Source organism: Sphaerodactylus townsendi, linkage group LG03 (assembly GCF_021028975.2).
Source record: "Sphaerodactylus townsendi isolate TG3544 linkage group LG03, MPM_Stown_v2.3, whole genome shotgun sequence".
Lineage (NCBI taxonomy): Eukaryota > Metazoa > Chordata > Lepidosauria > Squamata > Sphaerodactylidae > Sphaerodactylus > Sphaerodactylus townsendi.
The window spans coordinates 174,905,460-174,920,067 of NC_059427.1; the positions used below are offsets into that span (position 1 = coordinate 174,905,460).

Genomic DNA, 14,608 nt, shown 5'->3' on the forward strand with positions numbered 1-14,608 from the left:
TAAAAAGAAACTTAATTCCCAGGTACATGATGAAGAAGAAGAGTTGTATTTATATCCCCCCTTTCTCTCCTGCAAGGAGATTCAAAGGGGCTTACAAACTCCTTTCCCTCACAACAAACACCCTGTGAGGTAGGTTGGGCTGAGAGAGCTCCGAAGAACTGCATATCTGACAGAACGTGGGACAACATGATCTGGAATGGCCTCATAAATAGTATAAGGTGCAGATAGGCACTGTGACCACTGTGTAGTAACTTGAACATTTATGGCGCTGCAATGCCATCAGGAATTTTACAAAGATCAAGCCAGACATAGTTTTAATAACGACAACAGTGACAAAAGAATCAGCCAGAAAGACCCAAAGGCTGTGATCCTATTCAACACACAAAGATTTCAGTCTTTTAAATGAATAATGTGGCAGAAGCACATAACTCCGCAGGGTCAAGACATAACACATTTAAACATTGGTTGTATGCAATGTAAGAGCATTCCCAAAACCAGTGGCATACCGGGTCTAAATGGTGCCTGGAGACTAAAAACACTCTGGGCGCCCCCCCCCACGGAGCCCCGCTTACTCGTGAGTAAGCACGCAGCACTCACCATTTACTTTCCCCACAGGCTATGACTCGGCTTCAGGGAAGCTGCTACTTGGGCAGGCTGTCTCTATGATTTCTTAAAAGGGCAACACAATTAAGCAATCTTTGGAGCATTGCCCTTTTAAGAAATCATAGAGACAGGCTGCCCGAGCGGCAGCTTCCCTGAAGTCAAGCCTCAGAGCCTGTGGGGAAGGGAGATGACAGCCGGGGAAGGGAGATGACAGCCGGCGGCGGCAGTGGTCGGTGGGCGAGGGGGGGAGGAGCCTGCTGGGCGCCCCACAGGCGTGCACCCGGCAACATGGGTGGCCCCATGTCTCCATGGGTGGCCCCATGCCTCTTCCTAAAACATGAGCTCCTTCTCTGTGAGAGAGAAACTGAGTTGACTAGCCATAAACACTTTTTAAAAAAAATCACTAAACTTATACTCACACCAATTTGCTCTTGGCCTCCGTTTCTTTAGGAAAGGGGTATTTCCACTTTGTGATGCGTCCAACTTCACCAGACATGAACGTCAGGTACCGCAGTGTTTCTACCCCCACGTTGGTATGCATTACTTTCCACAGACCCTCCCGCTGCCATATATAAAAAGCTACAACCGGAGAGCCATAATTCTGGATCCACAGGATGTCTCCAGACTCACTGTCCACAGTGACCACCAGTCCATCTCCATTAGATGCAAAATGAGACATTTCTGGAAAGCAGACAGAGGCAAACAAAAAGAGAGGTTGCACCTATGCCCGTTTGTTTGTTTGTTTGTTTCTCTCTCTCTCTCTTTCTCTCTCTTTCTTTCTTTCCACTTAATAGACCACCCACCCCCATCTGGGTGGTGTACAATTACATATTAAAACAATAGCAGTAAATAAAGAATTGTTCTTTATGGGCATACTGGATAATAGTAGAATAGAACAAAAAAGAAGATTACTGTGTAAAATTATAAGAAGAGTTCATGCAGTAATTGCGCTGGGATGGAAAGATAAGAAGATGTGGACAATACAAAAGTGGTTAGAGTATGTGTGGGAACAAGTACAGTTGGAAATTTTTGAAATAATGTCTCGGAACCAATTATGGCAAGACAGACAGATCGAAATTATGAAGATATGGACTGAATTTACAGATTGGATGAGAGAAATTAGAGTCACAGAAGACAGATGGGAGAAGAGGCTACAAAGGATGAACTTGCTGCCGCTTACTTAGGAAATGAAGAAGAAAATCCCTAGGGAGGTAGGGGGAAAAGGGGGGGGAAAGGGGGGAAAAGGTACAATTTGGACAAAATGTAAATTATGTAACATGTTTGTAAGAATCTGGTCCAATTATACCAATAATTAAAAAAACATATTAAAACACCACGATATCAAATCCCATAAATACAATAAACTATAACATAATTAAATGGTAAAAACACACAGGATCTACAGATGGCAAATAGCATTTCATTCCACGGGCTGGTCCGGATGGTACAACCACAGAATCAAATACAGGATAAGATGGAACAGATTATGGGGACGGCACACAGTCAACGACTACCCCCTCCAGGGCTCAAACAGATGATGGCAACAAGTTCCACCAGGCAGGGGCTAAGGCATAGAAGGTCCTGGCCTGGGTGGAGGCCAGCCATAACATGGAGGGGCCAGGGTTCCCCAGTAAATTGGCCTCTGCAGAACGCAGAGGCTGTGTGGGGAGAGATGGTCCTTCAGGTATGAGGGCCCCAGGCTGCAGAGTGCCTTAAAGGTTCATACCGAAGGCTAATATTTTCATATTTATATCCCACCATAACCCCGTGGGAATCAGGGTGGTTCACAATGATCAATAAATACAATCCATAAAACAGTTAAAAAAGCTATACAAAAGTTAAAACAATAGTGCAAAACGCCTAATGACATTATACCATATATTACAAAATTGTATAGAAGCAGATAGCAAAACAATCACTTCCAACTAATTCAGTATCCCACCCCCACCCCCACCCCCCACCCCCGTGGTGGGATTCAAATAATTTAACAACCAGTTCTGGCGGCGAGATTCAAATAATTTAACAACTGGTTGTATACAAGCACCATTTTAACAACCGGTTCTGCCGAAGTGGTGCAAACCGGCTGAATCCCACCACTGCCCCACCCCCCCACCCCCGGAGACCGAAAGGAGATGACTGTAATTTGTTTTAATCCAGCTGGCTAGATGGGAAAGGCTTGGTGGAAAAGCCAGGTCTTGCAGGCCCTGCGGAACGGCGAAAGTCTGCAGTATTAGCACATTAGGCTTTCATTAGGAACAAAGCTCTTACTGTACTGCATATCTTCATCGGGCAACATGGTTGCATAATCGAAGTAGGTGGCATTCCATCGGAGCTCTTTATTCTTGGTATCGTACATCGTTATTGTGTACTCTGTCAAAAGAAATTAGCCATGTGCATTGTGTGGGCTAACACCAGCATTGCTCTTGTGAGACAATCATCAAAATGAAGCATGCTGGTCACACCCCATCATCAAACTGTTCCTAGGCTTTGGTGTTTTTTTTCCCTTGACATTTGGAAGATTTGAACGATCACTACTTCTCTTAACCACTACACCACACTGGCTCGAAGGCCCCTTCCGCACACGCAAAATAATGCGTTTTCAAACCACTTTCACAACTGTTTGCAAGTGGATTTTGCCATTCCGCACAGCTTCAAAGAGCATTGAAAGCAGTTTGAAAGTGCATTATTCTGCATGTGCGGAATCAGCCTTAGATGCCAAAGGTAGGAAAGGTTTGCCATTGGAATATACCTTGGGGAGAAATAATACAGTTGAACTTACACAGAGCTATGTATTGTCAAAGGCTTTCACGGCCGGAATCACTGTGGTGCTGTGTGGTTTCCAGGCTGTATGGCCGCGTTCTAGCAGCATTCTCTCCTGACGTTTCGCCTGCATCTGTGGCTGGCATCTTCAGATTATTTTAATTTAATGGGGTTTTGTCTGTATATACTATATGTAGAATCTGTGTTGTGCACCGCCCAGAGCCCTCCGGGGGTTGGGTGGTATAAAAATCCCATAAATAAATTAAAAAAATAAAAAATACAGCCTGGAAACCACACAGCACCCCAGTTACACAGAGCTGTTGATGAAATCCTTTAGGAAAAGCTCTTCGGTAAATGCAGCAAGCATAGATGGAAGGAACTAAGCATTTGTCCTGATGCCAGTGCTATTAAATTTATTCATAAATAATCTGGCATCAGGAATGAATGGTGCAGGCCCACATTATTTGTGTGCAGTTTGTGTACAGTATATTATTCAGGATGGTGCAAACTCAGATGGCAAGAATCTCTATGAATTACATAAATAGGCAACAAAGTGGAAAATGAGGATTCATTTAAATAAATGTAAAGTACTGGCAGCTGAGGAAACCCCTCTGCACCCCCAAAAACTTAACTTCATTTATATGTGGATGTGGTTCTGCATTGAAAATTACTAACCAACTTTATGGTAGAGATCCATAAATGGAACTTACTTAACCATGCCTAAGGCAGAGGAGGAAGAAGATGAAGAAGAGGAGGAGGAGTTTGGATTTATACCCCACCTTTTTCTCCTGTAAGGACACTCAAGGTGGCTTACAAGCTCCTTTCCCTTCCTCTCCCCACAACAACCTTGTGAGATAAATAGGACAGAGAGAGTGTGGAGAGAACTGTGACTAGCTAGCCCAAGCCCACCCAACAGGAATGTAGGAGTGCAGAAACACACCTGGTTCACCAGATAAGCCTTTGCCACTCAGGCGGAGGAGTGGGGAATCAAACCCGGTTCTCCAGATTAGAATCCATTTCCTCTTAACCACTACACCACGCTGGCTCACCTAAAAATTTCTAGGAGATTTGGAAATTTGGACAGGGAATTGGACATTAAATGGACAGTATGGTTAAGGGCTTTATCTAAATCTTTGATGCAACTGCATGTGGAATACTATGACAGTTCTTGTTTCCCAAGTTAAAAAAAAAGATGTTATAGAAAGCGTTACCCTAACATGAAGTCATAACCATTAAAACTCACAATTTGAAAATGTATCTCGTTCAGCCTGGGCTGATGGGAATTGTAGTCCATGAACATCTGGAGAGCCGCAGGTTGCAGACCCCTGCTTTCAATGGTTACACTTTAAGGGGTGAAAAAAAATCCTTACCTGTTCGGCCAAGATACAGGAGAGATGTAGAAGGGCAAAGGCTTTCGGCAAAGGAAGACGTCAAAGTTTGCTGTTTCTCCCCTGTCATGAGGTCTATCACATACCAGCTGTCCTGCTTCTTTCCTAATTGGGAATGATCAGCATTTCAATATCATTAAATTAAGTTATGCACATGATACCTTCCACACCCCCAAGTTCCCCCTCTACAACTAGCTTGTGTAACCCCTATGTTCAGAATGGGATGACCCATTCTATGTTCAGAATGGGATGACCCATTTGCTGGGGGGAAGAATTAGGACTAATAAAAGGAAACACTTCTTCACGCAACGTGTGACTGGTGTTTGGAATATGCTGCCACAGGAGGTGGTGATGGCCAATAAACTGGATAGCTTTAAAAGGGGCTTGGACAGATTTATGGAGGAGAAGTCGATTTATGGCTACCAATCTTGATCCTCTTTGATCTGAGATTGCAAATGCCTTAACAGTCCAGGTGCTTGGGAGCAACAGCCGCAGAAGGCCATTGTTTTCACATCCTGCATGTGAGCTCCCAAAGGCACCTGGTGGGCCACTGCGAGTAGCAGAGTGCTGGACTAGATGGACTCTGGTCTGATCCAGCTGGCTTGTTCTTATGTTCTTATGACCCAGAAAGGAGTGGAGACTGAAAGCCGCAGGAGGCTGCAAAACTGATGAAGTTGGAGGAAGCAAGGCTACCAGGCTGGGACCTGGAGTTATTTCTTTTATAAACTCTTAACACCTTGTTTAAGCTAACTGCAATGTTGTCGGGAACTAGTGGGAAGGGAGTTGTTTATTTTGCTATATTGTAAATGTTAGAATTTATTGTTTCAGGGCTTTTTGTGGGTGAATGGTGAGAGTTCTTTTGGGGACCTTCATCATCTTGAATCCAGTACACCAAGCTTCTGGAGTTTCATGAGCCAATAAACTTGCAGGAAGAAATGGACTTGGCATTACAAGACTGTAATTAGAAGGACTTGAAATGAAACTTAACAGAACTTTGAAGTGTTACGTTAAATGTTAATGTTTGATGTTATATGTTAAGAAAAGTAAACCATTTTGTTTAAAATTTAGTTGTTGCAAACTCCTTCCAAATTCTGCCCCACCGAACCCATAAGCTGAGGTTACACATGCTCTTCAAAATGTAGTGTTATGGAAAAGAACATTTCATTTGGGTGCTGTGTGGTTTCCGGGCTGTATGGCCGTGTTCTAGCAGCATTCTCTCCTGACATTTCGCCTGCATCTGTGGCTGGCGATGCCAGCCACAGATGCAGGCGAAACGTCAGGAGAGAATGCTGCTAGAACACAGCCATACAGCCCGGAAACCACACAGCACCCAAGTGATTCCGGCCGTGAAAGCCTTCGACAATACATAGAACATTTCATATTTGGGTGTTGTGGGTTTTCTCGGCTGTGTGGTCTTGTTGATCTCCAAGGTATTCCTGGACATGAATCCAGAGTACAGAGAGTACAGCGAAAGATCCACATAATAGGTAGAGATCTACTTGGCTATAAACTGGATTTATAGTTAACCAGACTGAGATTCAAAGTTTGAAAAATTTATAGGGGAAAACAGCCTGTTGCCAAAACAATTCACAGCGGGAAAGATCAGTGACTTAAAATGCAATCCTAAACAGATTTATATCCTTCTAATATTATCCTGAACAGATTTATATCCTTCTAATATTGCTGCAGAGAAAGCTGCATTTGTCTATCGTAGTAAAGTAGAACTAAAAACATTTATTTCAATCTGAGTTTTCATGGTTTACAACCCATTTTTATTGAGATAAATTTCGTTAATCTTCAAAGTGCCCCTAGATTAAAAAATTTTTTTTTTACTCTTCTAAATCTCTCAATTTCAGTGAATTTAGAAGGAAATAACTGGTCAGGATTGCACTGCCATATTTCTAAGCAAATGAAATCTGGATTATAAATATCAGAAAATATCCAGAGGACAGAGAATCAACCATCATAAGCCAGGGAAGAAATTGTCACACAAGAATGCTGCCTCTATATGGAGTGACTTGTACTTTTGTGACAACGCTCTAAATTCAATTAACGTTTGGAAAGCAAATTAGGCCTTACCCATATATAGAATTCCATCTGAACTGCGGCAAGGGGACGCTTGAACCAGCTCCGGAATGGTGAATGGCAGTTTCTAGAATATACGAGTTGACTTTAGATACTTTATTTTGACACAATTGTGGTTTCAAAAGGGAAAAAAAAGCAATCAGCAGGCTTTGTGGTTTTACATTTAAGAGTCTCAAAGTAACTTTAAAGAAATTTGCCTTCCGTACACGTCAGCACCAGTTGGAATAATCTATAATATGCATCTCCCCTACATCACATGACATGGCAAACCCCTGGCACCAATGAAGCTGCCCAGGTAGTTTTTTGCCATGACAACGTGCCACCTAAGAAAAGTACCTGAGGACAAGTGGACCTATCGTCCTTCTCAACTTTGTCTTATTCTTCCACTTTGGTTTTAATTATGAGGTCTAGCAGGTTTTCCTTTTTGTTTCCCCTTTATTACACACAGTAACATTGTTCACATTCTCAAGATAGGATCTCATGGTCTTTTGGAGAAAACACCGCAAATAGCAGCTGATGTTATCTCTCTGTGCTAATGTTCAAATGCACCTTGGTTACAGTGGAAAAAGATGACAACTTAGACGCTCACCCCTAAAACATGTACAGCAATCTGTTCTGACTATGGAATTCCTTGACCTTCCAGAACCTGCCTGCTACTCTCTCCTAACTTTCTGGCTGTTGTCTTGAAGACCTGTTTTTTTTTTCGGAGTGCCTCTGAGGTAGGGTAAGCTTTTGGTTTTGCAGGGAGATCTTTTTACGTGTCACTATTTAATATCATCATCTGGGTGGTCAAGATTGGCTCTATCTCGGAAGCTAAGCTGGGTCACCCTGGTGAATGGGAGATCACCAAGGAATACCATGGTTCTTCTACAGAGGCAACTAATGCCAGACCACCTGTTCATTCCTTGCCTTGAAAACCCTACAGGGTTGCTGCAAAGCAGCTGCAACTGCATGGCACGCTCCACATATGCATTTAATGTGCTGTTGCTTATTATTTAGTACTTGGTGCTGCTTTTAGCTGGTTGTTTTGAACAGTTATTGTTATTCTATTTTGTTAGTTAACATTTTAAAATTGGAGTTTAATTTAATTTCATTTTAGACAGACAAAAAAGCTGTCTGGGATTTTTGAAAAAAGTGATAGAAAGGCAGATTATATAATTTTGAATAATTAAAACAAACCTAGAGTACGCTTCAATTACAGAAGATTGAGCAAGAGATGGAAGAAGATAGATACAATTTAGCACCAGATATAAACATGGATTGACTTTTATAGTACATTTCCCTCAAAAAGTACAAGTACACATGATTCGTTCCAATTCCTACCTGTTTTATCTTAATGGAATTTGTTGCCTTAAGCTAGAGATGCTAGCCAAGGGTAGAAGAAGAGTTGGAATTGTACCTGGTTTTCTCTACCGCAAGGAGTCTCAAAGCAGCTTACAAACTCCTTCCCTCCCCCTCTCCACAACAGACACCTTCTGATGTACATAAGTCTGAGAAAGTTCAGAAAGAACTGTAACTAGATCAAGGTTACCCAGCAGGCTTCATGTGGAGCAGCAGGAAAATAAACCTGGTTCACCAGATGAGAGTGGAGGAGTAGGGAATCAAACCTGGTTCTCCAGATTAGAATCCACCACTACACCACACTGGCTCTTTTCTCAGATCATAATCTGACACCTTAATCACTACACCACGTTGACTTCTCTACCTACTATGAACCCCCTTCGGGGGTGGGGGAAATCTGCCCGTGGGAGTGGTGCGCACCTGTGCTGGCAGATTTGCCCTCCCTAGCGCACTTACCCCTCCGGAACAGGGAAGGGGAAGGAATGAGGCTCCCGGCAGAAGACTATCATCTGGCTTTGAGACATGCAGAACTCTATAACAAAGCTTTTCACACCTTGTTGTTCTACTAATCTGTGGGAAGACGGAAGGGGGAGTTTGAGTGGGAAACCAAAAGGAATAAATATGTTCGCAAGAACCCAGGATCCAGGCTTCTTGTCGTTTGAGTCTCTGCTGACAACCCAATAAAGACTTCTGATTTCATATCCAGAGTCCAATTTATGGAACGTTGTACCAGGACCTTACAGCTGTCTTACTGAGAAAGCACAGTGATCTGCAATCTGGGGGTGGTCAGAACCCCAAGATTTTCAGCATGAACCAAAGACCAACAGCCCGTGGGTCCTAAAAGAAAAAACCTGCTAGATCAGCTTGCCTTTGGCATGTGATTTTTTGGTCATTGTGTATATCTGTGTCATGGAACGATGCTATCGCTACAGCAAAGGGAAGTCACATATGACTGTGAAAAGCATCTTTGCCTTTTGATCTCCTGGAGGGAAAACAGGAAACTATGCAGAGGTGCTAGGATGCAACTTCAAAAGGGAACCTTTAAAAAGGCCTAAATTACCTTGTGGCCTGAACAGAGTTTTCTTGAGAGGGGGAAAACAAAGGATTTTGGATTCCATCTTGAGACGTAGTCAGAGAAGGATCTCTGGACTATGGGTTCCCGGAATGGGGACAAAGAACGTCATAATAAGACTGCATTCAGCTGAGCAATCTCTAACTGCATTTATGTTTTATTTCTTTGCTTTGAACTTTTACAATAAATCGTTGAGAACTCAGCTGGTTGGAGTTATTGGAGAAAAGGACCCAGGTCTTTACTGAAACAAGCATTGCCTCTCCCAGGTTTGCTTTCATTATATCTGAATAGTGTTTTATTAGTTTAAATAGTTTAGTTAAATTATACTTCGGTAGAGTGTAAGTTACTTTTATTTATTTATTTATTTATTTTTGAATTTATATACCGCCCTCCCCCAGAGGGCTCAGGGCGGTTTACAACAAAAATAAAAGCACACATCATACAATGGCGATGGTGTACATTAAAATACAGCATCCAATCATAAAATATATCAACAACAGCAGCAACAATAACAGTAGATAGCGTCCAATATTTAAACTTCCCTAAGAGGGAACAGCAGGGCCCCCAGTTGTTAAATAGGAGGGGGGGAGGAGAGGAGGGGAGGGCGCATCAGCGGCTGGTCTCCCCAAAAGCCCAGCGGAATAGCTCGGTCTTACAGGCCCTGCGAAACTCATTAAGGTCCCACAGGGCCCGGACAGCTGGAGGGAGAGCATTCCACCAGGCAGGGGCCAGGGCTGTAGAAGCCCTGGCCCGGGTGGAGGCCAGCCGCATTTGGGTCCGTTGGAAAAAATAAGCAATCTAACACTTCCTCATATCTGAGGTACAGGCTGGTGAGGAGCTGCTTAATTTGGCCTCTGTTGCACAGAACCTTTGGCTGCTCTGGACATCTTGACGATGTTTTGGTAAACTTCCTGCTTGCTGAGAAGGACAATGCAGCCTCATACACAGTAGCGAAGTGCTGCTACGGCGCTTACAAAATGTGGGAGGTCCTGGTTTGTAAACTTATTAAAGTTATTATTGCACTGATACTGCACAACATTATTCTATCTCAATGCCTTTTTTCCCCCCAAGCTGGTCCATGAGTGTAGTTTAATAAACCATTTCTGTAAGCAAACTAACTAATAGACTAAATGAAAAATGTTATCATGCTTAGGGGGAGAGGCTGTGACTCAGTGGTACAGAATCTGCTTTTGCATGCAGAAGGTCCCAGGTTCAGTTCTAGATAGAATGGCCTGGTAATGACTGATGTAAAAGACCTAGGCCCCTTCCGCACACGCAAAATAATGCGTTTTCAGACCACTTTCACAACTGTTTGCAAGTGGATTTTGCTATTCCGCACAGCTTTAAAGAGCACTGAAAGCAGTTTGAAAGTGCATTATTCTGCATGTGTGGAATGAGCCCTAGACAGCTGCTGCCAGAGGAGACAATATTGACTTTGATAGACCAGGGGGTTTCATGTCTTCAAAATGATCCTCGTCACCTGCAGCATGTGAAGAGACACCCTGTGCATTCAACAGTGCTTCAGGGCCAAACTAAAAATGACACCAAAACCTGGAAGTGCCTGCTACCTGCAGAGCTACGCCAGCTCAAAGGTGGATGCTGGCACAGTTGGGGGCAGGCTGGGGGTGTTTCTGGGGATCCTAGTTGACTTCCACTGGATTTTTGGCCCAGGAATGCCCCTAGTGCACCATCTGACTTAGGCTACCCCAAAGCCTGGTGTTAAGTCCATTTGGCCCATTGGAGGACTTTCAGACGGTCGGGTTTTCTTCTGGATTTTGTTGCTTCCTCATGGAAGCCTGGAAGCTTTCTGGAGGTGGTGCAACAGTGGTTCCATCCCTGCCTGCCAAAGTCTCTGGATCGGGCTGAAAGACATCTTCACACACTCAAAATGTTTTGAAAGTCATGTTTCAGCTTCCTTATCTGCAAGCAGGGCACAGAGATACTTCTCCTGCCTCACAGAAGTACATTGGATTCAAAATATTCCCCAGAATTTGGTGACAATATACCAAAATACTGAAGTAATATTGAACATTTAAAACTTTCTGAAGGGATGGAAAAAAGTAGCCCAACTGGGTGCTACCCCCAAAGCTATAATGTACCTTAAAAATCTAGCACATTGCATTCAGCAGTATGATGTGGACCTATATTCTAAAGGACATCCGAGATCAAAAAACAAGATCTTCAGAAAAATCTGCCACCTATTAAAATGTGTCTTTCGAGCATTTGAAAAGGAAAATGATGAATATAAAGTTGTAAGAGGAAGTCACACACACAAAGCCTTTATTGGCATCATACAGTAAAACATTTTGTAACCAGAAACATTTTACAACCAGAATAACATAGTTACAGTTCAAATAACCATCATTTAATATAAAAATCTCCCTTAGCAGATGTACCAATTATATCCAACAGAAACTTGGCAACTAATTCAGAAAAATCCTGATTTGATCCATCCAGGAAATACTTTATCCTTTGATCATCTGTCATATCTACATTAAAAGATGTAAACAATGGTCGATATTTATACCTTAAGTATTCCCTATTTGCACAGTGAAACATGACATGCTCTAGTGTTTCTACTTGTATGCTGTTGCAAGGGCATAATCTTTCAATCTTTGGTATTTTTTGGAATTGACCCTCGAGTAAGGCAGATGGCAAAATATTGAATCTTGCTAAAGAGAATGTACATCTTAATCTAAAATTAATCATATAGAGTAAATAATGAGACATACAACCCTTTGCTTCAACCAATGATTGATTTAGAGGTGAGCAAATTGAATTTGCTGCTATTAAAGATCTTTGATAATCCCATTCAAGGAATTTTTCTTTTAACAGTTTTTTTGCCTCTAGATAAAATAACATTGATATTTCATCCACGGATATGCCAATTTCTGTAATCTTATCAACTATTTTGTCATGCCAGTTTGAAATGTTAAGTTCAGAGAGCAGTAAGCATGTAAAACTGCCTGGCTTGGAATGGTGGTGGATTTTTAACCAGTATATAGTTGCTCTAATCCAAGCCAAGGTAGTTAAGGAACATAGGCCTAGTTCAATGAGTAAGGCTGCGTAAGACACGCAGTTGGGGAAACCAATAATCCTATGCAAAAATTTAGAGTGTAGAGTGTTTCGACTGGTGTTTTGAGCTAAGAAAAGGACTGGGGAGCCATAGAATAGCTGCGGAACTACTGTTGCATTGAATGCCTTGATTACTGCTGGAATGTATTGGTGTCCTCTGGTATAAAAGAAATTCACTAAAGCGTTTACAGTTGGAGTAGCTTTTACTGATGCCATTTTAACATGGGCTGTCCAAGAAAGATTATAAGTAAACAAAATACCTAAGTATTTGTATTTCTTGACTTGTTCAATTTATTTTGTCGCTACTTTCCAGGGTTGTTTTTTCCATGATCTAGCAAACACCATAACTTTTGATTTATCAAAGTTAAGTTCCAACTTGTTTAATTTGCAGTAGCTGTAGCATCTGTTCATTAAACGTAACAGGCCTACCCTAGTGTACAACATTATAATAGTATCATCTTCATAAAGAAGCGCCGGTAAATGTGTATTTCCCAGTTTGGGGCTGTGTCCATCAATATCCTTAAGTTCCCATGGTAAGTCCCTTAAGTATATGTTAAACAAGGTCGGAGCAATTATACACCCCAGTTTCACCTCTTTGTTGCTTAAGATACTATTGGTCAATGCCCCCTCCTGAGTGCATTTTACCCAGCAAGAGGTGTTAGTGTGTAATTGCCTGATTTAAAAAAGCAGTCTGGGGTCGATGTTCAAATCCTCCATTTTCTTCCATAACAATTCTCTAGATAGCGAATCAAAGGCTTTTTTAAAGTCTAAAAAGCAACATAGAGCTTGCCTGATTGTTGTTTTAACTGTTTTTGGGCAAGGTGGGCCAGGACTATTGCATGGTCATAAGTAGATTTTCCTCTGGAGAAACCTATTTGTTCGTGTCCTATGACCTCTTGCTCTTGAATCCGTCTGTTTAGTTTAAGGTAGAGGAACCTGGCATATAATTTGCCCACTACAGACAGCAGGCTGATGGGGCGATAGTTAACAGGGTCCTGATAATCACCTTGTTTATAGATTGGAACTATTATCTCTTATGTTTTTGGTATTTTTCCTGTTGAATTTACCTGGGTAAAAACAGAAGACAGGAGTTGTGACCACCAGCTTATGTTGGATTTAATCAGCTCAGAAGTAATTAAGTCAGGGCCTGGAGATTTGCCATATTTCAGATCTTTTAATAGAAGATTTATCTCTTGGGGAGATACAGGAGGCCAGTGTGGGATGTTTTCTAGATTGATGTCTGCAATCGTTGATATGGTACTATCATTAAATACTTGGTTAAAGTAGGCAAACCATGTTTCCGGAGGGATACAATGTTGAGGGGCCTGTTTCAACAAGAGGGATTTATTAACACATCTCCAAAATTGTTTAGGGTCTTTGGAATTGAAGGCCCAAAATAGACATTCCCATTCATACTCTAGATTTTGTTGTAATTTTATCATACATACATACATACATAAAACCTTTATTAGGCATAATACCAATATAACAACCAGCATTATCCAGGCAAATGTTCCATACATAAAACCATCACAGGTATTATTCCAAAGTTCCTAAAAGGAACCTAGCTACAGAATTTAAAATCACAGAAGAAGAGTTGTTTAGTAGGAATGCAACCTTCCCAGCCACAGAGTATTCCTTAAACTTAGCAGGAAGAAGAGTCAAAAGCCTGGTCCTAGCTTCTTCGTATTTGGGGCAATTAAGCATTATATGTTCCATAGATTGCACCACTATAGAACAGTGGGGGCATTTCCGCTCTTGCGAGTCAATTTTAAGAAACCTCCCTTGGAGTACAGAACAAGGGAAGGAATTACAACGAGCCCTTGTGTATATCCATCTAAGCTTGGGCTCTTGGAGTATACTCAGATAGTCTGCAATCAGATTGGTTTTGAATTTGATGTTGAAAAAGAAGGGGGAACAGTTACTTCGCGCTTGGTCTTGTAGAACTTGTAGCTCCTGGTCAAGGAGTCGCCTTTTTAGTTGGAAAAAGAGTTCGGAAGGAGGTAGCATTTGTAAAGAGTCCCAGGAGAATCCCAGGGAAAGTATTTTAATTTCAACTGCCCGCCACCACTTAGATCCATGGAGTTGGGGGAGGATATGATTGATAAGGCTACCAGTGTCCGAATTAAAGCACAGGCAAACCCAGAACTTAAGGGTGGCCAGCCAAGCTTTCGTAACCAGAAGATGTTGTCCCGCTTCCAAACAGAGTGCAGCATAAGGAATGCAATGTGGCACTCCGAATATTTTGTATAAGAAGGCTGACTGAATCCTTTCAACTTTTTGG

At 42.0% G+C, this 14,608-nt stretch overlaps 1 protein-coding gene across 2 annotated transcripts in view; it reads right to left on the reverse strand.

Moving 5' to 3' along the window:
- ERN1 (endoplasmic reticulum to nucleus signaling 1) overlaps window positions 1-14,608 on the reverse strand; it is a 125,732-nt gene that overhangs the window by 33,322 nt on the left and 77,802 nt on the right. For both annotated transcript variants that reach the window (XM_048490950.1, XM_048490951.1), the window contains 4 exons: window positions 6,831-6,903; window positions 4,734-4,856; window positions 2,872-2,973; window positions 1,023-1,284 (listed from right to left, as the gene is read on the reverse strand). In XM_048490950.1, the coding sequence (XP_048346907.1) occupies window positions 1,023-1,284; window positions 2,872-2,973; window positions 4,734-4,856; window positions 6,831-6,903 (560 nt within the window). The remainder of the gene's footprint in view (window positions 1-1,022; window positions 1,285-2,871; window positions 2,974-4,733; window positions 4,857-6,830; window positions 6,904-14,608) is intronic.